This window comes from Lissotriton vulgaris, chromosome 1_1 (genome assembly GCF_964263255.1).
Source record: "Lissotriton vulgaris chromosome 1_1, aLisVul1.2, whole genome shotgun sequence".
NCBI lineage: Eukaryota > Metazoa > Chordata > Amphibia > Caudata > Salamandridae > Lissotriton > Lissotriton vulgaris.
In genome coordinates this window covers 1,053,881,549-1,053,905,396 of record NC_141685.1, presented here as the reverse complement: position 1 = coordinate 1,053,905,396, position 23,848 = coordinate 1,053,881,549, and the positions used below count along the sequence as shown (strand labels likewise).

The 23,848-nt window shown below is 46.1% G+C and overlaps 1 protein-coding gene across 1 annotated transcript in view; it reads right to left on the bottom strand.

Moving 5' to 3' along the window:
• LOC147748524 (E3 ubiquitin-protein ligase TRIM39-like) overlaps positions 1-23,848 on the bottom strand; it is a 718,477-nt gene that overhangs the window by 66,187 nt on the left and 628,442 nt on the right. Inside the window, exon 6 of the mRNA XM_086936451.1 lies at positions 14,664-14,854. Coding sequence (XP_086792577.1) covers positions 14,664-14,854 — 191 coding nt within the window. The remainder of the gene's footprint in view (positions 1-14,663; positions 14,855-23,848) is intronic.

Genomic DNA, 23,848 nt, shown 5'->3' with positions numbered 1-23,848 from the left:
TTATTTTGCCTCTGTAGTATAGAGTGCCAGGCATGGTTAGTAGACAGGAGGGAGTCCAGTGTTCCTACCCTACGGTCCTTAGGGCCACAGATAGTCGCCGGGAGCGGGGTTGGGTCTGCAAACAGCCTCTCCAGGATCACATGTGGAATGTCCTGGTTACCGTGTATCCAAGTGTGAAGGTGTGAGGCCTGCGCAATCCTATAATAGCGCTCCAGGTCGGGCGCAGCCAGCCCCCCTTGCTCGTACAGCAGTTTAAGGACCTTCCACTGCACTCTGGGTTGCTTTCCAGCCCAGGCCAGTCTTACGAGAAGTTTGTCAATGGTTGTGAAGAAGGCTTTAGAGAGGACGATCGGGAGATTGTTAAAGAGGAACAGAAATCTCGGCAGGACAACCATTTTCATCATAGCGATTCGTCCCATCAATGACAGCGGGAGCTTAATCCAGAGTTCAACGTCATCTGCGAGTTTGCTGTAGGCAACTCCGTAATTTTCCCTCAGCATCATTTCGGGATCCGTGTGTAGCATTATGCCCAGATACCTTATCGGTTCTGTGGACCATTGGAGCGGGTATTCCTTCTCGAAATTTTCAGTGACCGGGGTCAGGGGAAACGCCACTGACTTGGACCAGTTGACTTTCAGCCCCGAGAGTGCTCCAAAACGTACAACCTCCCGCAGAACCGATGAGCGATTATTCACCGGATCTCTGACGTATAGCAGGGTGTCGTCCGCGTATGTGGATATACCAATCTTGTATGTGGGGTAGTTGATAGCCTCATAAGAGTGGTACTCCCGAATCGCGCAGGCCAGAGGCTCCGCTACCAATGCGTAAAGTAGCGGCGAGAGGGGGCATCCCTGTCTTGTGCCTCTGCTGATGGCAAACAGCTCCGAGACTGCATCGCCCAGTCTAACTCGCGCCGTGGGCTTATGGTAAAGCGCGCCAAGGAGTTGGAGGAATAGGTCTCCCAGTCCCAATTTCTTAAGGACTCTGCGCATGAATGCCCACTCTACGGAGTCAAACGCCTTCTCCATGTCTAGGAAGACTGCGACAGCCTTAGTGTCATGCTTGGTGTGCTGCATGGTTCCCATCACTGTGCGGATGTTGTATGTGAGATTTCTAGCTGGAATAAAACCCGCTTGCTCTGGGGCCACCAACTCCGGGGCCACGAGTGCCAACCTGGCCGCCAGCACCTTAGCATATAGCTTGGCATCCACGTTGAGGAGTGACAGGGGGCGGTATGAGCCCGGAAGGTCATGCGGTTTGCCTGGTTTCAATATTGTTACAATAAGTGCCTCTCTCATAGAGGGTGGCATGGCGCCCGCCTCATAGATTTCGTCAAAGAGGGTGGAGAGGTGGGGCAATAGCTTGTCTTTGTACGCCTTGTAGAAGGTCACAGTTAATCCATCAATCCCGGGGGCACTTTCAGATCTCATGCCGTCCATCGCGTCCGATATCTCCTCACGGAGTATGGGGGACATCAAACTGCTGAATGTTACTGGTTTTGTACGAGTGAAATCTGAGCCCAGCTATAACAATCCTTTAACCTTTGGTTATTTTCAGAGAAAATATTAGATTACATATAAAAATTGCTTTGACAATCGTTTATGGCAAAATCCCACCACTTGCATTGAAGCAGACACCAAGGCAGTTTTTATTGTTTCTTGATATATTCGCCTTCTACCAGAATGCGTTTCAGCCGTCAATGCGGCACTGATCACATGACATGCATGCATGGCATCTCTCCTTTTACGTTCTGCTGGCATAAACATAGTGAACAGACTTTTGTTACAATATTTTATCAATTCCAAAATCACAATTTAACTAACTTAATTCATTGCAATTAGCATGATTACTTTTTTCAGTTATAGGTTTAAATTTGAATCAAATTTCTATACAGGTATTTTTTAGACTCTGGCTTGAAAAGAACACAAAACATACATTAATGGCAAGTGCCAGATTTCACTAGGTCTTACATCCAACCAGATTTTTCTATCTTTTATATTATGATCTTTCTGACTGGCTAGTGACTGATCATACTTAACATTACATTTTATTATTTATTAACGTCTTAATCACCATCATTATATGCTCTACCATGCTATTCTACTGCAATAATAGAAGAGTTCATCATACATATGTCCTTTACTCTGCTGGTTTGATTTTTAGAAAGTCTCTTGAATTCATTTTTTAGAAAACGTTCAGAGGAATATATCTTGAGAGGACCTTTATTAAGAACTGGGGACTTGAACTTTTTAGATATTTTTGTTCGGTTATGTCCCACAAACTAGAGTGCAATTCTTCATCAAAATGTAATCCCATTGGAGCTTTGCAGTCCAACTTGATGATTAACCTAATTTCTAACTATGTTTTTTTGTGTGGTCACCTCCCCATCTACTAGTAGGTACTGCATCAATTACTGAATATTTTACATGTTTTGGATCCTTATTGTGATGTATTGCACAATGCTGCTCTACTGGATAAGTATGGTCATTGTTGGATACTGCCCTCATATGTTGTAGTATTCTTTCATTTACTGGCAATATTGTACTGCCCGCGTAAGTTGCAAGTACAGGTAAGAACATATACTGCAAACTCTGTTTTGCAGTTTTAAGTTTCTTTTATTTTCTCAGTCTCATTACTAAACTGTGTCTTGTAACTAGTGATGCTCTCACCTAGGATACATGTTCTACATCTCAAGCATCGTCTAAAGCCTGGTTGCAGCCGCACCCAACTGCTTTCATGTTGCATTTCAGGGCTGCTTGCTATCACTGCATCCCTTAATGATGGTGCATGCCTGAATGTGATCATGGGGTGTTTCGAGACTACCTCCCCTATCACTGGATCTAGTGTTATTGTTGGCAAGCTCTTCCTTAACTGTGCTCGAAGTGGTTTTTCCTGACTATTAAATGGAGTTAAAAATCTGATCTCTGCCTGTTTTTTCTTCTCCTTTTTTACTTCACTTTCTTTTTAGTGAACAGGATAGAGTCTCTATTCCACTTATTCACTGATGTTCTAGCTGATATTACTGACATGCTGTAGCCTATTTGTTTGAATCTTTGCTCCATTTTTGTAGATCTTCATTTGTACTGCACTTCCTCTTGGTGTGCAACATTTCACCAAAAGGAATACTCATTTTAGTGTGATTGAGGTGGAAACTGGAGGAATGAAGCGTCTTGTTACCAGCAGTATTTTTTCCATACAATCATGTTTCCAGTTTGCCTTCCTGAATAAAGATCTCTAAATCTAAAATTGTGACCGATGATGTGCTAATTTCATGTGTGAAATTCAATTTCAAATCCTTTACATTCAAACTTTTGATGAACTCTTTATCTGATGTTACTGATTCTCTCCATATACAAAACAAAATCAATAAATCTTGTCTAGACTACTACGTTTTTCCCATGTGTCTTCATGGTACCTGCGGAGCACTTGTTCCTCCCACCAGCCCACATGCAAGCATGCGTAACTGGGGGCGAAACAGGTGCCCATCACAATGCATTGTTGGTACAGTTCACCCCTGTGAGAAGGTGGCCTGATATGCAGTGCTCACTATTCTAGTGAACACTATGTATCAGTCCAGCAACCCTTATTGATGATTGGTTGTAAGTCAACCTTATAGACCAGCTATCCTAGTAGCATGGATACGAGCAGTCTAAGGCTAAAGACTCGAGAGGGCGTGTTAAGCCAGCTGTTTACCACACATATACCCCTTGAATACCCAGTGAAAGGACACCACACAAGTGTTATGAAAATAAACAGTTATTTATTAAGAATCACAACAGCCCTGTACTCTTTATGAGGACAGGGTACTAAGCACAAACCAAAACTCTTACAAAAATACTTAAGTTAGCACAGTATATACAAATGCCCGAGGGGCACGGAAAACCATATACTCTGAAAGTGGCATGCGAAATTACTAGCAGGTAAGTACAGTACTACTAGGCTTTGGAATCGCTAGGACTTGACTATAGAATCGTTAGATTACTTCTAGGAGACCCAGGGGACTCGGGTGCAGTGTGTGCACTCTCACGCGAGATGCGGGACAAAGTCTATGGTAGCTAGAAATTGCAAAGTTAGTGTTCTCGGGCGAACCCGACCTGGTAGGAGGAAAACGAAAGTGGATTCTGACCCTTGGATAGTGAGGCTATGCTGGGGCACCGAAATGCTGAAGTTACCTAGCCCAGGGGCTGCAGCTGCATAGGACTCAAAAGACGTCGGGAATCCTCGTAGACGGACCAGGAGCCTGGAAGAAAGAAGCTGCTGGCAGGCGACCAGTGAAGAAAGTTCGGTGGATCCAAGCATGGATCGATGGAAGATGACACCTGAAAGCAGAGGGGACCAAGTTCGAGACTACTAGCCAGTAGTCAGTGGGCACCAGGAGGGCACCGGATGGTAGCCACCTCGACTAGGTGCGTGGGTGACGCTGTGCTCGAAGATCTCACGGACCAGGAGGCGTTGTCGGCGACCAGGCAGGAGGAGCGAGCTGTCCCACGAATATTGAAGCTGTCGGCGTCGCTGGACCCAGGATTGGGCAACAAAGCCTTGGCAAATTCAAGCCCACGCGGTGGACCTAAAATGGCATCTGGAGTGGACCAGGAGGGTCCGGGGTGTCTCTCTTAAAGAAGGAAGCAAGGGCCAGTCTGGAGCAACCAGACCAGCAGCAGTGATGTCGTCGGGCGTCGTGCAGAAGGCCACAAGCCAGCCGGCTAGTAGCCACACAGCGCGGTGAGCACGCAAAAGCAGAAGGGCCCCACGCAGATCGTGGAGATGCTGGAGGGCTGATCTTCGGTGCTGGAGCTGCTCAGGGTTGGGGCTTCTCGGACCCCAAAGCACTCACCAGTGGAAGACTCGGTGGGCTTGTTACAAAGAAGTCGTGCAGTCTTCGCGATCGTCGGTCCCTCGAGGTCTCGTCGCACTCACGGTTCTCAGCTTTGCTGTAGAGGTGAGTAGAGGTCAGAGGTGCCAGGGAAGCCGGGTCTCGTCGAGCTGGGTCGTCGGATTCGTGATGAAGGACTTGCAGCAGACCGCAGTGTTCTTAGGATGGTGCCCGCTTGATGCAGGGTGACTACTCCTTAGCCACAAGGGAGAATCTTGAAGGAAATCTTGAAGTCCTTTCGCAGAAAGTCGTGTCTTGATTCCAAAGATGATCTAATTTTTTACAGGGGGCCCGCTCCCATCTTTATACTAAAAAAGGGGGCTGACCCGGTGACTAGGTCCTGCCTATGGGTGGGACTAGGAGGGGGGTGGTTACACCCCTCTGCCATGCCGGACTTCCCAAGGCCAGGGGCTGGTGTGCCCCTGGAACTGGTTCAGACCGGCCTATGCGTAGTGAGCACCGGGGTGCCACTCAGCAGTCACCTTCCTAAAAAGCCCTGCCTACCCAGGATACACAAAACCATGTCTGGGACGGTGCTAGCACCGCCCCTGACAGGAAACCCTTTGTCCAGGCTCCCCTCGCTGGAAGGACTCCCAGCTACAGGGGGTCAGACTCGTGTCTGTGGTGGCAGCATCCATTTTGTGGAGCTGAGGCTTTAGTTAACTTTAACCGGGGTTCACAGTTACATACATGTCGTGTCCCTCTAGAAGGGTGGAATGCTAACCCCGTCGCCAGAATTGGCGAGGGGTTAGTATTCCAATTCGTATGACACCTTACTCGACATGTTTTGATAAAGCAATACCAAAGTTAGCATTTAACCGCGAGGATTATAATGCACTTAAGAGTATATGGTATGCAATATCATGGAACAGCTATTAGGACTTGGTTCCGCAAGCTGCAGACAGGCTCAGCTCATGCCAGAGCACCATCTCACACAATTCCAAGCACTCTGCCTTCAGGATTGTCAAGGCCTGCCATAGGAGTGACTGATAGGAATCTGTGTGTCCATTTTAGGGTTAGGTATAGGTATACTACACCTACAGCAAAGGGTGATTACACGACTTTGCCCCAACTGTCATGCAGCCAGTTGTGTCAAATTTAAGAGGCTAGCCAGGGGTGGCATAATACATGCTGCAGCCCCTGGCAGCCCTGGGTACACCTATGCCCTGAGTTACAGGGTCTGATAAGGTGGCCCAGTACCAATTGGTAAATGCACCTAGGGTACATGTTGTAATTTAGAAAGAGAACAGCCAGGCTGTGGGTCTGATTGGCAGGCCCACAGCCAGAGAAAGTCGTAAACCAGTGAAACAAAAGCAAAAAATCTGGGTGATCATAGGATTGCAGACCCTACTCTCCTACAACCCCCGAATAGGAAAAATGTCCCTCCAGACATCTATTTGCCATAGTCATTAACATTTCAGTGTGCTTGTATAAAGTAACTGGTTTTTCTTGTAGAAAATAGTGCATTGCTCTAAACCCATCAGAATGCAAAATGCTTGTATATAGCGATGCAATGTCCATTGAGATCAGCACAAAGTCTCTTCCTACTAGTGTATCAATTATTAATCTCAAAAAGTCCCCAGTGCCCCTCACGTATGAAGTTTGACATATTTTTGTAAAAAGAAGTCCACGTGTTTAGATGTATTTTGCATTGCATTTCTCTTTGCTGAAATTATAAGGCTCCCAGGATGATGTGCAGGATGTGCATTCTTATGAATATTTGGTATTAGATATAGTATGGGGGTCCCTAGGTTGTCATTCTAGGAAATCTATACTCTTCATATAAGAGTAAACCCTCATTCATCCACTTTTCTAGTTCATTTTTGTACTGCATTTGAACATCATTTAGCCTCGTTGCTTAACACTTTCTGTAACAGTCCTTCTGATTGAGTTGTTTTTGTGCTTCCTGTACATACAGCGTTGTTGGCCATAACACAATATTGCCTCCCTTATCAGAGTTATTTACCACTATCTGTTTATTCTTTCTCAATTTGGATACCAACTCTTCTTATTTCCACATAGCAGCACTTTTTAATTCCTCTTCTTTCTTGATGTTTTCTTCCAAAGCCAATTTCTTGATTCCCTGAATCAACATATCATGGAAGGTAACAATACAGTCTCTAGTTATGGCCGGCACAGTTCTGAAAGTGGTGTGAATGGGGTCTCAGCTGTTCCCCATACTTCTAGGTCATACTCATGTATGATTTCTTGGTCAGTTACTTGAATACTTTCTTGTGCACCTTCTCCTTCCAATTATTTCATGGTTTTTAACAGACAAATCTGCAATGGTTATTGGCTCTTCTATTGTTTCAAGAACCTTTGGCTCATTCTCATTGTTTGACTTGAAGCTTGAATTTGTTTAAAGCATATGTGCTTTTAATAGTTTCAATTTTTACACAAATTTGAAGATGTCAATCCTTGTTTGTACATAATTCATGGGACATCGAGGACAGTAGGACAGTCCTAGCATTAGAATGTCCTTTTCTGCTTTTGTCAGTACCATATCTGTTAAATATATGATTGAACTCTACATGTCAATTTCCTTTACTTTGTTTTCAAAGAATTTGACATTTCGGCGTACTTTTTTTTTTAACAACTCTTTTTATTGACAGATCACACACAAGACGCAGCACTCTGCACTCCGGAGGAACTGCCACCGAGTCCCGACAGCTTTCATCTTAGATCTGGCTCGAATTGCAATGAAGCGTAATTATTTTAGGTTTGAGAACACGTTCTATATGCAGGTAAAGGGCTCAGCAATGGGGTGTCCTTTCGCACCTGAAATGGCCATATTGTTCATGGCCCTGTTTGACCAAAAATGTATCGACAACGATAATCCATTTAGCGACTGTATCACACAGTGGTACAGGTACATTGACCACGTCTGGTGCGTGTGGAGTGGCCCTGAAGAGCGACTAACACAATTCCATGAATGGTTAAACGCAAGACATCCAGATATCAAATTTACCATGACAAAAAGTCGATCAGTATTGACATTTCCTGACGTGGAAGTATTTGAAGAGAATCAGAAACTAACTACAACACTACATCGGAAATCCATTGACAGAAATACCATTTTATACTATCGGAGCTCCGATCCCAAAAATCTGAAAAACAATTTACCATACGGACAGCTACTAAGAATAAGGCGCAATTGCCGCGCAAAGAAGATTTTATGGTTAATGCATCCATCTTTAACGACCAATTAAGAGATCAAGGTTATCACCTAAAACTGTTGAAACACGCTGTCATAAGAGCTTGGTATACACCACGAGACACCCTGCTAATCAAAAGAGTGAAACCTATAGAGAAACTGGTGTGTGTATCCATGTTTGGTCCACATACCAATAAATACAAGAAGATCATCCTATCAAATTGGCACCTCTTAACCGGATTGGACCTCCAGATGGAAAAACCTCTATTTGCCATGCGTAAAAATAAAAACATTGGCCAAAAAATAATCAGAGCCGACTTGGGACGAACACTAACGCAGTGGAAGTTACCCCCCATTCAAGGTCACAGAAAATGTGGGAACTGCTACGTCTGCAGTTCGACAATTGAGGGCCATGAGTTTATACATGACGGCATTAAATGGACACACAAGGAGTTCACCAACTGTAAAACTAGGAATACCATTTATGCGATTAAATGCCCATGTTCTCAAATATACATTGGCAAAACGACCCAACAGGTGAACCAGCGAATCGTACAACATAGATCGCGCATCAAAAATCAAGCACTGACCTCCCCAATGGTGCAACATTTTGTTGACCAACAACATTCAGAAAGAGACTTTCAATGGACTGTACTATCTGGTATTAAATTGCCCCCACGTGGAGGCAATTTAGAAAATATGCTGGCTAAAAAAGAAGCTTATCTAATTCTAAATTTCCATTGTACAATAAGAGGATTGAATGAGCTAAGCGAGTTGAACCAAGCACAAACTTGAACATTGGAACCACAAGTCCCAGAATCCAAAGGGACAAGGAACACTATGGTGACACGCATAAAGGCAGAGACAGCACAAGCATCGAGTGATGCACGTTTGGTGAGAGAAGACTGAATCTATGCCAGAAAAACACAGCTGCAAAGTAAGTGAAACCCGCCGCAAACACCGTTAATGAATGTGAAGTAGACGGGCGGTGAAACTGCCATACAGAACAAAAATGTCACAGTGGTTCAAGTACTCCATTGCGACAACGTGCAATGTAATAACATAATGGGCTGCAGCAGATAGATTAATAAGGACGATGAAAGCGCACATTTAAACAAATAGCTTTCCATTTACACTGCGTTTAAAAAAAAAAACGTTTCCTCTGTTTGGTTGCGACAGGAAATTATGCTGCCCCAAATTTAGATGAGGATACAATTCATCTGGTAGAAGAGGAACCTTTCATACAAGTAAGAGAAATGCTGTGGAAAGCTCTTCCCAGGACACAAACAGTAAGCAACTTTGTTCTGTATACACAATGGCAATTTAATTGTTTGCAGGGTGGATTCAAAACGTCCTAAGCTGACCGTGTCTGGAAACACGAAAACAAGTGGGGAGTCATCGAAATAGATGTACGAAGACTCCAGTAAGTGCTTCCAACTCTAAGTCATAAAAAACAATTATAGTAGTTAAGATTGTCCCATAACGTCAGACTCAAACTTATATAAAATCAATATGGTTGTGTTTAGGGACAGAAGATGGACCTTTAAAAGAACCCCATCATAAGCTATAAGGTACTCTTGGTATGTACTTAGTGGGTTGGTTTATTTAAAAGTTTGATAAGGAGAGGCAAAGAAGGGCGCTACACATTATAAATTATTTTAGTTAATTACCAGGATTACACCGTGGTCTAAAGCCCTGATGATAATCCCCCAATGCAGAAGGGGATTGGAAACGCGTCGGCACGTCTTTAATCATCTGCGAGGGACCAACATTGAATGGGACTCTAGTGAGGGTGTCATAATTGAAACATACCCCGAGAGCGAACTTTGATAAAATAAAAAAAATCCCCGCAGCCTGCCTGTCATAGTGCCACATAGAATTTGAATTTTGGCAGGCAATTGTTGACATTTTGGACTGGTGTAAATAATTGATGCAAATACAACAGTGTTTTGTCTTTGTTTTTGATTATAATATGTTTTTGAAAAATGTTTTTCATACAATTTTGAGTCGCACAATATACTGAATGAAATGTGTATTCCTCCTATGCATCAAGAGTAATGAACAGTTGTTTGAAATGAAGTTGAATCAATACAAATATGAAAGTAATGTTTTTTTGCGTTGTATTTTGAATCTGCAGTATTAATTAGCAGTACTGAAATTGGTGGCCTGGTACCCCTTGTTTGAAAAAAACAAGAATGTCATGGACATTTCGGTTTACTTTTCCTGTCTCTTTTACGTTACTTTTGTCACCTTTCATTTCTTTTCTTAAGTTTGGAGGTCTCGAACTTCTCAGCTCTAAGGTTTGCCTGCGGTCTAACCATAAAAAATCCAATTCAGCAGTGATTGAGGCTATTTTTGTTCCTGAGATTCCACTTGCCCCCTTTGGTTGATTGAGATCTTGATTATCAGTTTCAATTTCAGAGCTTAACTCTGTCTCGGTCTGTTGCATTCTTGTTGCCCGATATTCCCTTCACTTTGCTGCTGTTTCCTAAATCCTCAAACCTCCTTGCAAAGGTGAAAATGTGGCCACATTCGTAATTGATCTTGTCCATTGTAAATTTCTGCACCTTCCACTCCTCAATTAGTTTGAATATTCCTATCCTATCTTTATCAGCATAATTTATCAGGATCTGAACCAGCCTTGCCAATGCCTCTAAATTACTGGATGCCCACTCCATCTCAGGATCTGGATTTTCTAAGCTTGGTGAAACTAAAATCCTCAGGCCTCTTGGGATCCTTCCGACATCCAGACATTTTGATCATGATATCACTTCCCACCATTTAGTAAGCTCATTCCGCTGCAGTTTTTCTAGTAACTTAAATTTTTCATAAATGTCAGTCTCCTTTGTTCTCATTGTGTTATTTAGTCCCCGTATTTCTCAAGCTTTCCTCATTAAACATTTGTTCTGCTGCCTCTTCTCTTTCACGTATCATGCTGGTGGCCATTGATGGACCAGTCGTAGACGCATGGGGATGGCAACCACCCGGGGGAGGAGAGGGCCTCCTTCCAGTCATCATCCTCTAAGTAATCAGGGTCAGTTTCTCACTGTTGGTGAAGTTGGGCTAACGGGTCTGGCTGATTGTTCAAAAGTTTACGGTAGGTGAGCGAGATCACCTTACTGGTCAGGGGGTCAGTCAAAAGTCTGTCCTCCAGTGGGGAGGCCTCAGGCAGAGTCTCCCCCTTAGGAACCAGAGAGGTGATTGCATGTCAGATCTGAAGGTAACAGTACGTTTCTGACCCAGTTAGTCGATATTCGTTTTGAAGTGCTGCGAACTGAAGTAAATCTTTGTTTAAAAATGCAGTCAACATCCAGCAAGTTAAGTTCCCATGATCAGGGCGTCCTCAGAAGTAGAGTCCAGCAGACAGTAAAATGAACAGCCTCTGATGCCATGCTCTACCTGCCCATACAAATCACATACTGCATGGTCGTACAGCTCATATTAGACACTGTCAAGAATCTACACCAACCAGAGAATTTGGCACTGGAACCAAATAATTAGTTTGGGCCTAAGATAATACATCCTCAACTAAAACATTTTGTTGTATGTGTCTTTTGAACACTTATGCCTTATTATGGAGTAGCTCTCTGCTTCATTCCAAGGAAATCAAGAGATCACTCAGACAGCTTCATGTTGACAGAGGAACCAACTCAAAAGAAGAGTTTTCTCCAGTTTTCACACATGGTTCAACTCCTCTGTTTAATAGCCAGCTTGCTCTTCAAACATTGTTTTCGGGTTCAGGAGTCTGGATGTGAATCCACTCCACCTCAGTCCATTATGAGGATTGTCAAAAATATTTCACTGCATCCTTGAACACCAAACAGTACATCTATGACAGAAAATAATGTTGCCCCACAGAACTAAGATGTCAAAACACCCATCGGTACTGATCATAGTGGAACCCTTAATGTACAAAGCTTTAACAGCGGCTTTTTCTGTGTCAAGTTAAACTGTTGCTTTTAGTTTGATAATTCCACAGCAAGATTTGCCTCCCCCTCCCCACACAAAAAAATCAATGTAGAAATTGAAGTACCCTTGTTAACACTATGTAGTCAAAGGATCTTCAGGCATTATCTATTTGAGCAAGACTAGCTGTTTTCTTTAGTGTGCTTTCACTAAGGATTTTAAAAAAAACTACCTTGAGAGGAAAATGGGATAAGATAGCAGGAACTTGCCTTTTTCGGCAAACAAAAAGATATAATTTGGGGGTAGTTAACAGTGAAAGTATCTGAAATACAAAAACACAAAGTCATATTTCCTCAGAAAAGAGCGCATTCACTGATGTAGAATCTACATGGCCAGAAGAAATCCAGAAATGCCTTCAAAATACATATGATGCAACAAATTAAAAAACTGCGGTGCTCAAAAGAGGATATAATAAAAAGTTGAAAGAAAAAATTAGTTTTAAAAACTTTCAAGCTTAGAAAATGATTGCCTTCTGAGCAAAGAATTTTGGTAACGCTCTACCCTTACTATACCAAGCACAGGACTGGGTTGAATGACAGTTTTCTAGTCGCCTCAAGTTAGTAATGAGTAGCTCATCCAATGGGCTGGTTCTTTATATTCTGGTACTTCTGCTTGGTCCAAATAATGGATTCTGACATGGAACAGGTTAAATCCTTAAACTGAGCTAAGGGATTGCAAATATCAACAAATGGAAATCAAATACATAGGATGAAACTTTACAACTCTGGGTAGCAGACTTTGAAATTAATTGGAACTCGCACTAAGATGCAAACCAAAGTACCAGGAGTTCAGGAAAAGTACCCAGTCCATACCGCAGGAATCAAACCCTGGAGAACACAAGATTTTTCGACTCCCCACTCACCACAGCTCGACTTTTCTTAGTGGAAGTATCAACTCTTTTTTGCATGATCTAACGTTTTTTCAGCCGGTCCTCAACCGTCTAAACGGATACATTTATTGAAAAGACAGGTACAAGCTCCCTCCCCCCACCTCAAATACTCTTAAGTGTTCGCAATGAAAGCTGTCCAATGCCATGACAAATACCTAAATTCATAGTAAGGGGCGCAAATTGAAAATGTGAGCAGGAGGGGGCGATGACGGCCATGCCAGGAAAAGGAGCCAGCCGACGTTTCTCCTCCTCAGGGTGCATAACCCATGAATTCCGCGACACGGACCAGGTTGCCCCCCAATCAGCCTATCGGGAGCGGTTCGCTATGCCTATTCTCATTCCGAGTGGCGCGCTGCTATGCGGGCCGCCCGCCCGGCCGGCCCTAATGCGACCTCCATATAGGGGGGAGCTGGCGCGAGGAGCACCGGGCAATCACCAGACTTGTGCCCCAGGTCTCTGCAAGAGTACCAGAATGAGGGCGCCGCACCCGAGTCTCCTGGTGTTATCGCACACAGACCTTTCGTGGACCCTAGCAGGAGACTCTGCGTCCGGGAGATAGTGCCCAGGCTCTATTCCTGCTCTAACAAGTCCCACTGTATTGCGCCGGCATGGCCTGAACCGATAGCCTGAGACAGCAATGGATGGGAGCGAGCACCACGCTCGGTCGAGCCAAGGAATTACCCCAATGAGGGGCACCTAAGGTCAGCAATACATCCCAGCACGGTACCCCGACCACGTGCGACGCCGTGCATGCTTGCCCGGGACGGCTGAACCTCCCCCTGCCGCCCCGATCTCGAGCTTATCTAAGGTGCGCCCGCCCGCACGCACACTAGCGTGGCCACCTCTTCCTCCCCCGTGTGCTCGCCACCAGGGCCTCGTGCAACCTGGTCATGCCCAGGGACAAGGCCGGGGGGGGGGGGGGGGGGGAGGGAAGAGAGCAGCGCATACCTGGCTGTTAGCAGGAGACTACGCTGCGACGATCAGCGCAAAGCCTAGGGGAATCCTGGCGCGGGAAGATAGGCAGAGCCAAGATGCTGCGCCATAATATACTGCGAGGAACGCCCCCAACCCGAGGTGAGCCCTCCCTATTGGCTACTAGCGCAGGGAGGACGCCTCAGGGAGGGGTCCATGCTAAGGGCTCTGCTCGCCCGTCGTGTGGGACTAGGGCGCTGTCCCGCCCATGCTCCCCTGCGTGTCGCGCGGTCAGCAGCATAGTAAGGGGCTTAGGGTGGAGAACATGCACATAAAGTGGTTTAAACTCTTAAAACAACACCGACCTAACAGATGGTTTACCAGAGACCACATGACTAAGCTACACGATCAAACAGTTTATATGTATTCTGAACGACTTAAATCACTTTTTTTTAATGCCTGACCAAGGTCTAGATTCCTTATTTGTAATCTTCACCTTCATCACATTGCTTTCTTAGCAGACGTCACGAACTGAAAATCGATAGGCTGATGGTTGGAAACAGAATATGTCTGATGAAGCATTTCTAATACGGACCTTTCAGAAGCAGTTTTCCACAACAAGTGAATTTTTTACTCAAGCAGGTCACCTGACTAACGAATGGGACGAGGATGAAGTGAAGGAGTCGCTGTACAAAATATTAACAAACAAAACAGGTGATGGACCGAATGTGGATCAATGTCACACATTCACCCCAGTCCGAAGATCTGGGCCCAAATCCATCGTTTTTTTGCACTGTACAAAATATTAAAGCAGAGAACGATGCTGGATGAGAATAAAACACCACATTAGGCAGCACAACTATAAGTACCTTGATAGCGCTTTATCACATGGCCAGGTTTTGGAAGACTCCTACGTTTCACACATTTCTCTGTTCCTAAGGTACTCTTCACCGCCTGCTCAGTTTTTCTCCTCACCGCCTGCTCAGTTTTGCTCTTCACCGCCTGCTCAGTTTTGCTCTTCACCTTCACCTCTTGCTTCTGAACCTGTGCCTCTTTACACCTAGAGCAACACACGGTTAATGTTACTATAAATGTTTACTCAACAACTTTTAGTACCATGGAGAAAAAATTGCATAATGCCTCTCACCATAACTTTACAACTGGTAATCGAAGTAGCAAGGGCCTAACATAAAAAGAACAGCACACATCCCACACTTCTTTAAACTCGTAACAATCACAGCTCTCAAAATATAAAACAAAAGTAATCGCTCACAATAACACTTCTAGTATATATACCTATCCCAGTCAGTCTCTAAGACAATGAAAAATCCAAGGCCACTCATTACAACCTACTGGATCATTACTTAAAGGTTAATTTTTCAAAGTCTTATGTAATGGTCTGTGGCTCGAAACACGCAAAATCTAGGAGTTTTAATGTTAGAGGCAAACCAGTTGAAAGGGTGGAAAACTTTACATATCTAGGAAATACGTTCAGCAGGGATCTTAAATCGAACTTTTTAATTACAATGAGGGCCCAACAAAACAATAGAGTAGCAGAGGGGCTTTTTAGGTTTCCATGTAAGCTAGGTCATAGGCCTGTGACTCAGCTTGTCACTCTATATAATGCAAAATGTGTATTGGCGGCATCAAAAGGGGCAGGGGTTTGAGGTCATCAAAAAAGCTGCTCGTTACAAGTGGTAGAAAATAAATTCATAAAACGCTTACTGATGATCCCAACCAGTACGGCCACCTCTTTCTCTCATCAAGAGATAGGGTTGGATTATCTGGAGGACCGTATAAGCTCTGCCCCTTTGATTTTATGGTCTAAAATTTGGTTGAAATAAGAACTACAGTTTACTAGGGAAATAATGGAAGACTGCCTTAACCTTGATAAGGTGATAACTATTCCTTGATTTCGGTATGTTAAGGAAAGATTATATGACCTTGGGCTGGGTGAGTTTTATGAAAATCTGACAAAGATCCCCATAAATGCCAAAGGCATAATCAAGAAGCAATACAGGGACTGGGCACATGTGAAACATTTTCAGCAAGAGGTGTCTGGACCGAAATGTGCCTTTTTGCCTAACCAGCAGTACTATCTAGCCTTTTCTACAAATTGTCAGATGCGTTTTTATTTAAACAGATTTCGCCTTGGTACATTGCACTTTTTGCTTGCTTTTCCTAGGCAAACCGGGTGGGCGGAAACCCTTAGTTTCTGTCCCTGTGATAACAGTACTCCCCAGATCACTATGCACCTTACACTCTTTTGAACACTAGGATGATCCGAGAAGAGGAGAGGGCGTGGTTAGCAGCCAATGATAGTGGCTGCTTGAAAGCAGGGCTCCGACTCCGAGCCATCACTTATCCTGATTGACTGAGGCTCGGAACTCCCCACTTGCCACCGAGATGAGGGAAGGGGTTGTTCCCCTCTGGGTCCGAAAATCGGAAATCGTGGAAGGCTGGGAACCGGCTAATTCGTCAGGCGACGGTGAGCCGGGGGGCCGCGACATACAAAGGAAGATGGCGGCTGTATCGCGGACTTGAAGATCCCCGAACCTGAACCGAGGCGCGACGCGGTTGATATGGGAGATCACCCCGTTGCTTCAAGTAGAGACATGTAGAGAGACTACCGCATCGGAAAGACCCGTGCAGCGAGTGCATACACAACGTGGCGGTCGATAAACACACAGAGGACAATGAAGCCATCGGAATAGTGGTAAGCGCTGGGGGGAGACAGGAGCGCTGACCGCAGCAGAGGAGACCAGCGCTTAACAGGAGGAGCGGCGGGAAGCGGTGTGTGGCTGCACGGCTCTCGGTGGTTCTGATTGCAAGTGGGACGCAGCGGAAGCATCGGGTGATGCTTAACACCAGAGCCTGAACTGCCTAGCCTATACTGCGCTACAGCTCTGAGGCAGCAGTTAGGGCAGACAAAGCGAACTCCTGCAGGCAATACACACGGGGGAGCAGCACCTAGCCAAGAATTCCCCCATGGTGCAGATCATGGACTGGTTGGACAGGGGGCAGTCCGATCGTTCCTCTTCCCCCTCAACGGATAGAATATCAGCAGCAGACTTTGAGGGTTACTGATTACACCCCCCACAAGACAGAGGAGTGAGGAAAGCGGAATAGTCAGTGCACCGTGACAGACCCTAAAACAAGGTGAACAGAAGGCCTGGGAGCACCCGTGAAGCCCGGGGTGATTGTGGCACCCCGAGGGGTTGGTACCCGCCACGCTGGGAGAGCCGGATGGTGTAGTTAGGCACCCAGTTGCCTTAAGGACACCACCTCCTGATAGAGCTGCGGAGAAGGCCTAAGAAGCGGCACGGAGGGGAAGGACACCTCTCAGAAGTCAACCGACGGGAGCCCCGACCACAGGGTGGATCCTGCTGGCGTCACCTGTGACAACTGTGGTTGTGGGCGCCGCCTGTTGGAGGTATCGATGCCAACGCCTTGTCGGGCTCTGGGGAAAGAGTGACATCTCGCCTCTTATGGTACTATGTGCTGATGGGCACTTGGTCCTATGATATACGAACTTTAGAACCCCCCGGAAACACTCATATGAAGTGGGGCTAACTGGTCATAGCCGCAGGAGTGAATTGCGATGACTGCTGTGGACCGATTGCGACACAGCTGGCCTAAGAGCGGAATTGTGTCTGGGCCGAACTAAATAGAGATGGATGGGCTCTGATGATTGATTGAAGACGTATCACGCATGAAGGAGCACTGGAAAGTAAACCCGCGGAGGGAGCGACTGGGGTAGACATAGGGAAGGCCCCCTAGGTCGAGGTTGACCCAAGTCACCACAGGACCAACTAGAGATGGGTAAATTGAAAGGACCCAAGAGTGGGACGCAACAACCGGAGGAAGGGGATACACCTGAAAGAAAGGACCAGGGGGAGGACGAATCAGTGAGAGATCACCACCTGCAGCAACAACTAGATAAGATCCTATCAGCTATATCAGACTCACGCACGGCGCTCCAGCAGGATATAGCGCAAGTGGCCACGGGTCTGGGATTGCTCCGAGCTGATCACGGGAAACTTTCCGACAGGGTCGCAGATGTGGAAAGCACACTCCAAACAATTGTACCGGCACAACAGACCCTTAGAACTGCCCTGGATAACGTCCTCGATCGAGTGGGTGCCCTAGAAAGGAGAGCGGAAGAAGCCAAGGGCCGGAATAGATGGAACATACGAGTAGTAGGCCTGCCGGAGAAAATTGAGGGATCGGACATGGTGTTGTATTTGGAAACTTGGCTCAAGACAGTGGTGGTGCCAGAGGGCCTGTCGGCTTTCTACACGCTAGAGCAAGCACACAGGGTACCGGCTCGACCACCTCAGCAAGGCCGTCCACCAAGACCAGAGGTAGCACGATTGCTGCATTTCCGAGACCGGGACTTGATCCTCCAGAAGGCAAGAGTGAGTGGTCCCTTTCAGGTTGACAATTGTACAGTTAACATTTTTCCTGACTACACGTACGAAACCCAGTGCCGCCGAAATTCCTTTTTGGCAGTTAAAAGGGAACTGCGCAATGAGGGACTGCAGTATTCACTTCTATTTCCGGCCAGGCTGAAGGTTGTAGTTGATGACAAGACCTGGTTTTTCGACACCCCGGATGACGCCTCTACCTGGCGGGAAACATACAAAGCTGGACGATACAGTGGCAAACAAGAACTACAGATTGCCACTGAGGGCATGCCGCAGTGGAAGTTGAGACGGCTCCAAAATAGTCAGCGGGGATTAAGGAGACCGTCCCCATCTCAAACAGCGGCAGAGCAAAAAGGTGCTCTTGCGGCAGTGTCCACACTATCGGCTGCATTGGGGGCCCCTTCTGTAGATGGTACGGGATCAGAGAGAGAACGCTGGAACTAACTCGGATCACTCTGAGGAGGACGGAGTGCAGCTACTGACAGTAACACCAGCGACCGCAGACTGCATGCTGGATGCAGAATAGAGGGAGGCGCGCAGCTACCAAGATTTGCACCTAGAACTGAAAGGACTTCCACAGAGGACTTAACAAGGGAGGCTGGTTGTGCGATGCTTGGTGGGGGGGGGGGGGGCGGGTGTGCACATGGGGGAGTTGCTGTCTCTATTTGCTAGGGCTCATGGATAGGCGAGACTCATTGCAGAGTAGGACCACTGGTTGGCTGTGGGCTTCCCCTCATTGCCCTTAAGAGATGCCAGCAGTTACGACTGTTGGACTTAGAGATATGTTTGAATGTTGTATTTGTTTGGATGGGAACTAGAGTTCTGAAGCTAGGTCCTGTTCTGGGGGGTGGCAAAGTTCAGGGATGTTTGAACAAGGGAACGGGAGGGACTGTCACTGATATACCGAAGAGAGGTGGAATATTGCTAGGAGAGTTGCGAGGGGCACTGTGGGACTATGGATGATTTTACTGACACGAGATGCATTACCTGGACTGTGTGGGGTCTCCATACCATGACAAGAAGACACAAAGTCCACGCTTACTTAGTTAGAAGGTGAATACGCATTGTATTGCTACAGGAAAAACTTGACGAAGTCGGAGGGGACAGCGCTGCAGCGCAGATGAAGAGGCCAAGTTTATAATACCACGTACTCCGCTTATGCTAGGGGGGCACTGATATGGATCAGGGCTGGGGTCCCTTTCCAACTAATTAAGCAGACGATAGACCCAGAGGGCAGGTTTGTGGCTATGTAGGGCAGGTGGTGGGGTAGAGAGGTTGCCTTTTGTAGCCTATATGCACCAAACACTGATCAATTGAGCTTTGTGATAAGGATATCGGGGTCACTGGCACACTACTTAGCAGGTCCGCTGGTGATGGGTGGAGACTTTAACTCTGTAATGGACACCTCACTAGATAGATCGCACCCACCCTTGGCTGATTCCCCAGTACACAGACTAACGAAAGGGAGACTGGACTGGCAGACACGGTGGGGTCTGTTTGATGCCTGGCGTGCGCAGCACCCACTGGACCGAGATTACTCTTATTTTTCGGGCATGCATAAACTTCACGTGCGCCTGGACGCAATTTTGTGCTCTCAAGGAGTGCCATCGACTGTAGCCCACTCCGAATATCTCACCAGAACAATATTGGATCATAATCCTTTATTGATCACAATACAGTGGGTGCCGGGAATTACATGTGTTCCCACCTGGAGATTACGCCCTGAGACACTGAAGGACCCACTCTTTCAGGCCGCATTAGAGGAAGGGATTACTCTGTATTTTATAGAGAACGCCGGGACAGCTACGACGCGGGAGCTAGAGTGGGATGCCTTCAAGGTGGTTGTCCGGGGGCTCTGCAAAGGGAAGTATGCGGGAGTGCGGAAGACGCTGCTGGGGGACTTGAACAGAGCTGATGGGGCGCTTCGGCAGTTAGAGCTTTTACGACCGGGCCGTCCAGAACTACAAGAGCAAGTTGGAGTGGCTAAGGAAGCAGTAGCAGCAGAAGTGGAACGCTTACGTAGCTTTGACTACAAAGCATACACCGTGAGGGCCCACGCGGAGGGTTATAAGTCAGGGACACTGTTGGCTTGGCTGGCCAACCCCATGAAAAGGAACTCCCCTATTGTAGCTATGGAAACTGTGAGGGGACAGGAAGTGCACAATCAAAACAAGATATTGCAGTGCTTTGAGCAGTACTACAGAGATCTTTACAAACGTAGATTAGAGATTGGGGGCCCGGCCGTGGATGTATTTCTCAGTGACCTCCAACTGCCAGAGCTAGAACAGAAGCAGGCAGAGGAGCTGGGGAAAAATATTGATATAGGAGCGATACGGAGCGCCATAAAAAAAATGGCCCGAAACAAAACTCCGGGGGCTGAACGGCCTACCCATAGAGTTTTACGCAAAATATATTGACCTACTTGCACCCAGACTTCACAAAGTTTACAAGGAGGCGAAAACAGTAGGGCGATTGCTGCATTCGATGCGGGAAGCATTAGTAATACTGCTGCTGAAACCGAGGAGGGAAGGCAAGGACACAGCTTCTTACAGACCCTTATCAATGTTAACTACTGCTTACAAAATTTTGAGTAGCATCCTAGCGACCCGATTGCACAGCATATGACCACACTAGTGCATGAGGACCAGGCAGGTTTCATACCGACGCGAAATACAACTGCGAACGTCAGGCGGTTGGTGCGCCTACTGGGGGAAGACTGCCCGATGGCCTGGCAGCCGATGGTATTGTTGGTGGATATTGAAAAGGCCTTTGACAGCTTGGAATGGGAATATCTGTACAAAGTGCTAGGACGATTCGGTCTGGGTGATGGGTACCTGCGATGGACGAAAGTACTATATACATCTGCGATGGCCAGAGTGAAGGTGGGAACCCTGGTGTCCTCGCAATACCCAGTAGAGAGAGGTACGAAGCAGGGATGCTCGCTTTCCCCGCTCTTATTCGCTTTAGCGGTAGAGCCACTAGCGATCACGATAAGGACGGGGGACCACTACAAGGGATTGAGTAGTAGGAACGGACAGCAATATATCTCTCTGTATGCAGATCTGTTGCTTTTCCTCGAAGATGCTGCCGAAGCCATGGTAGGGGCTGAGCGATTGCTCTCTAGCTTTGGGGAACTTTCAGGGCTGAGAGTAAACTGGTCCTAATCTTGTTTATTCCCAGTGCGACGGGGGAGGCGCGGCCCACCACATTGCGGGCAGTACGGTGGGAACCGGACTGCCTGAATTACTTAGGGGTGCATATCTACCAAAAGTAGGCAGTCCTGCTGGAAGGTAATATAGGGCGGGGCGTACGGGCATTGAGGGGCAGTATGTCCTTTTGGTCCACTCTCCCATTGCCGGTATCAGGCCGCATAGCACTATTAAAAATGATAGCGATTCCTGTATTATTTCAGAACACTGCCAGTGTGGATACGTAACTATCTTCAGACTGTTGAAATCTTTGATAGTATCTTTCCTCTGGGGCTCGGGGCGACTTAGAGTGGCGTAAATGACACTCATGAGACCGAAGATGGAGGAAGGACTGGCAGTACCTGATTTCGAGCTCTATTACTTGGCCACTCAATTGCACATTTTTACACAAGAAATAGCAAGAGTGTTTCGGGGACCGGAACATAAGCGAAAGGGAGAAACCCCAAGCCATGTTTTATCATTCATAGCCCTACAACAGAAACTGAGCCTCTGGCACATAACGCTAAAGGAAAACACACTAGGGTTGTACTGGAACCGGTCCCAACGCAAAGCAGGAGTCCTACACCCATATGCACCTGAAATTCCCCTGGGAATGGTGACGGCATTACCACATGGGGGTGACTGGTCGCACCTACAAGCTTGGGATGAGGCAGGAGTCCAAATGCTGGGAGACTTGTTCGAAGATGGAACAGTACTGCCCTTCCAGATACTACAAGAAAGATTTCATCTACCTAGAGGGGACGCTGCAGTGATAAGAGTGATGCAGGCATATTGGCGAGAAGGACTAAACGAACCTAAGACAACGAGTGCTTGCCAATACGCTATGATGGAGGCAGGTACCTTCGAGGCGGTTAGGTGCTTATATTCTAGAATGCTCACTGAGACGGTACTGCCATTAGCCACTTTGAAGGGGAAGTGTGAGGAAGACTTGCAGAAGGCCATCCCTGAAGCAACATGGGGACAGATAGTGAAGAGGGCCTGGAAGAGCACGAGGAACCCTAGGCTGCAGCTGGTGGACTTTTATATCCCACACCGAGCGTACTTAACTCCAGGGAGGGTGAAGAAATTTTTTTAGGTGGAGGATGCCGCATGCCCCAGATGTAGGAGAGCAGCGGTAGAACTGATGCATATGCTCTGGTCATGCCCCGAAGTGAGCCAATACTGGAAAGTGGTGGGGGACACACTAAATATGGTAAGAGAGAGGCAGGTCGAGTTTGAAATGGCTACCAGTATTCTACATTGGTTCCCTCACACTCCTAAGAATAAGAACACTAGCAAATGTATTGACTTGGAACTCATATTGGCAAAGTGCGAGATTACACAACACTGGAAAGCGACTGGGAGCCCTAGCAGCCGTAGATGGCAGAACGAACTGACCAAATGGGCCAGTAGCGAAAGCACACTAAAATATCAGCAGGCGCGCAGGCTCCAGAATGATAAAATGCTGGAAGCAGCAACAGAGTGGGAAATACTAGTACAGGCTTTATGGGACCATGAGGCGCAGGTTGAAGATGCAGATTTGATACCAGTTGAGGTACGACCCTAGGCCATCCCAGTGCATCAATTGTGAGGACTCACGCATTTCCCTGGGCACAGCTGAATAGGAGGCACACTTTGGTAGCGGGCGTCAGTGACGGGTTGGGGGAGAGGGGATGGGAGACAGGGGTTAGATAGAAGTATGTTGGGGGGAAATAATTGAAGCCTTGTTTATATGGCATGTTGATTGTAAGAACTGTGGTATTCTGGAAAGCGTCTTCACGAGATGAGAGCACTGTAAGTTTCGTATTGCATAAGTAGGTTTTGTGTACAAAATCCAATAAGCTACGTTTAAAAAAAAAAAAAAATGATCCGAGAAGGGGATTTTTGAGACCAATACTAAAAAATATATCTCTCTGTGTACATACCTAGAGGGATATGAGTGTTTGCAAGTTTTGGAAAATTCTACCGTTTGTACTGCAATGATGAGTTTCATTAAAGTAGCACTTGGTATTAGGAGACAATATGGAATGTAGTAATTGAATCGGGCAGGTAAATGAAATGATTTTAGTCTACGGAAATTATAACTTTTTTTAGCATAATTAGTGTTTTAAATTCCCAGGCGAAATTTTTCTTTTTTCGTGGCTTCAAAGATAAATATGGTCTTCTCCCCAAAATGCACTTAGTACTTTATGTATAGTGATAACCTAGCTTGCAATTGAACCTTACATTAACTTATTTTATTTTCGCTGTGATAAATTATTTATATCCCATTGTGATGATTTATGATAAATGTTTAAATGTTTTTATATTTGATGTATTTTAGAATGCTTTTATGGTTGTATACTAACCGAATAAAGCTTGTTTTGAATTTTAATTTAATACTGGATCATTAAAGAAACTCTACAATCACCATTTTTGCAAATATGTTAATTCGGACAC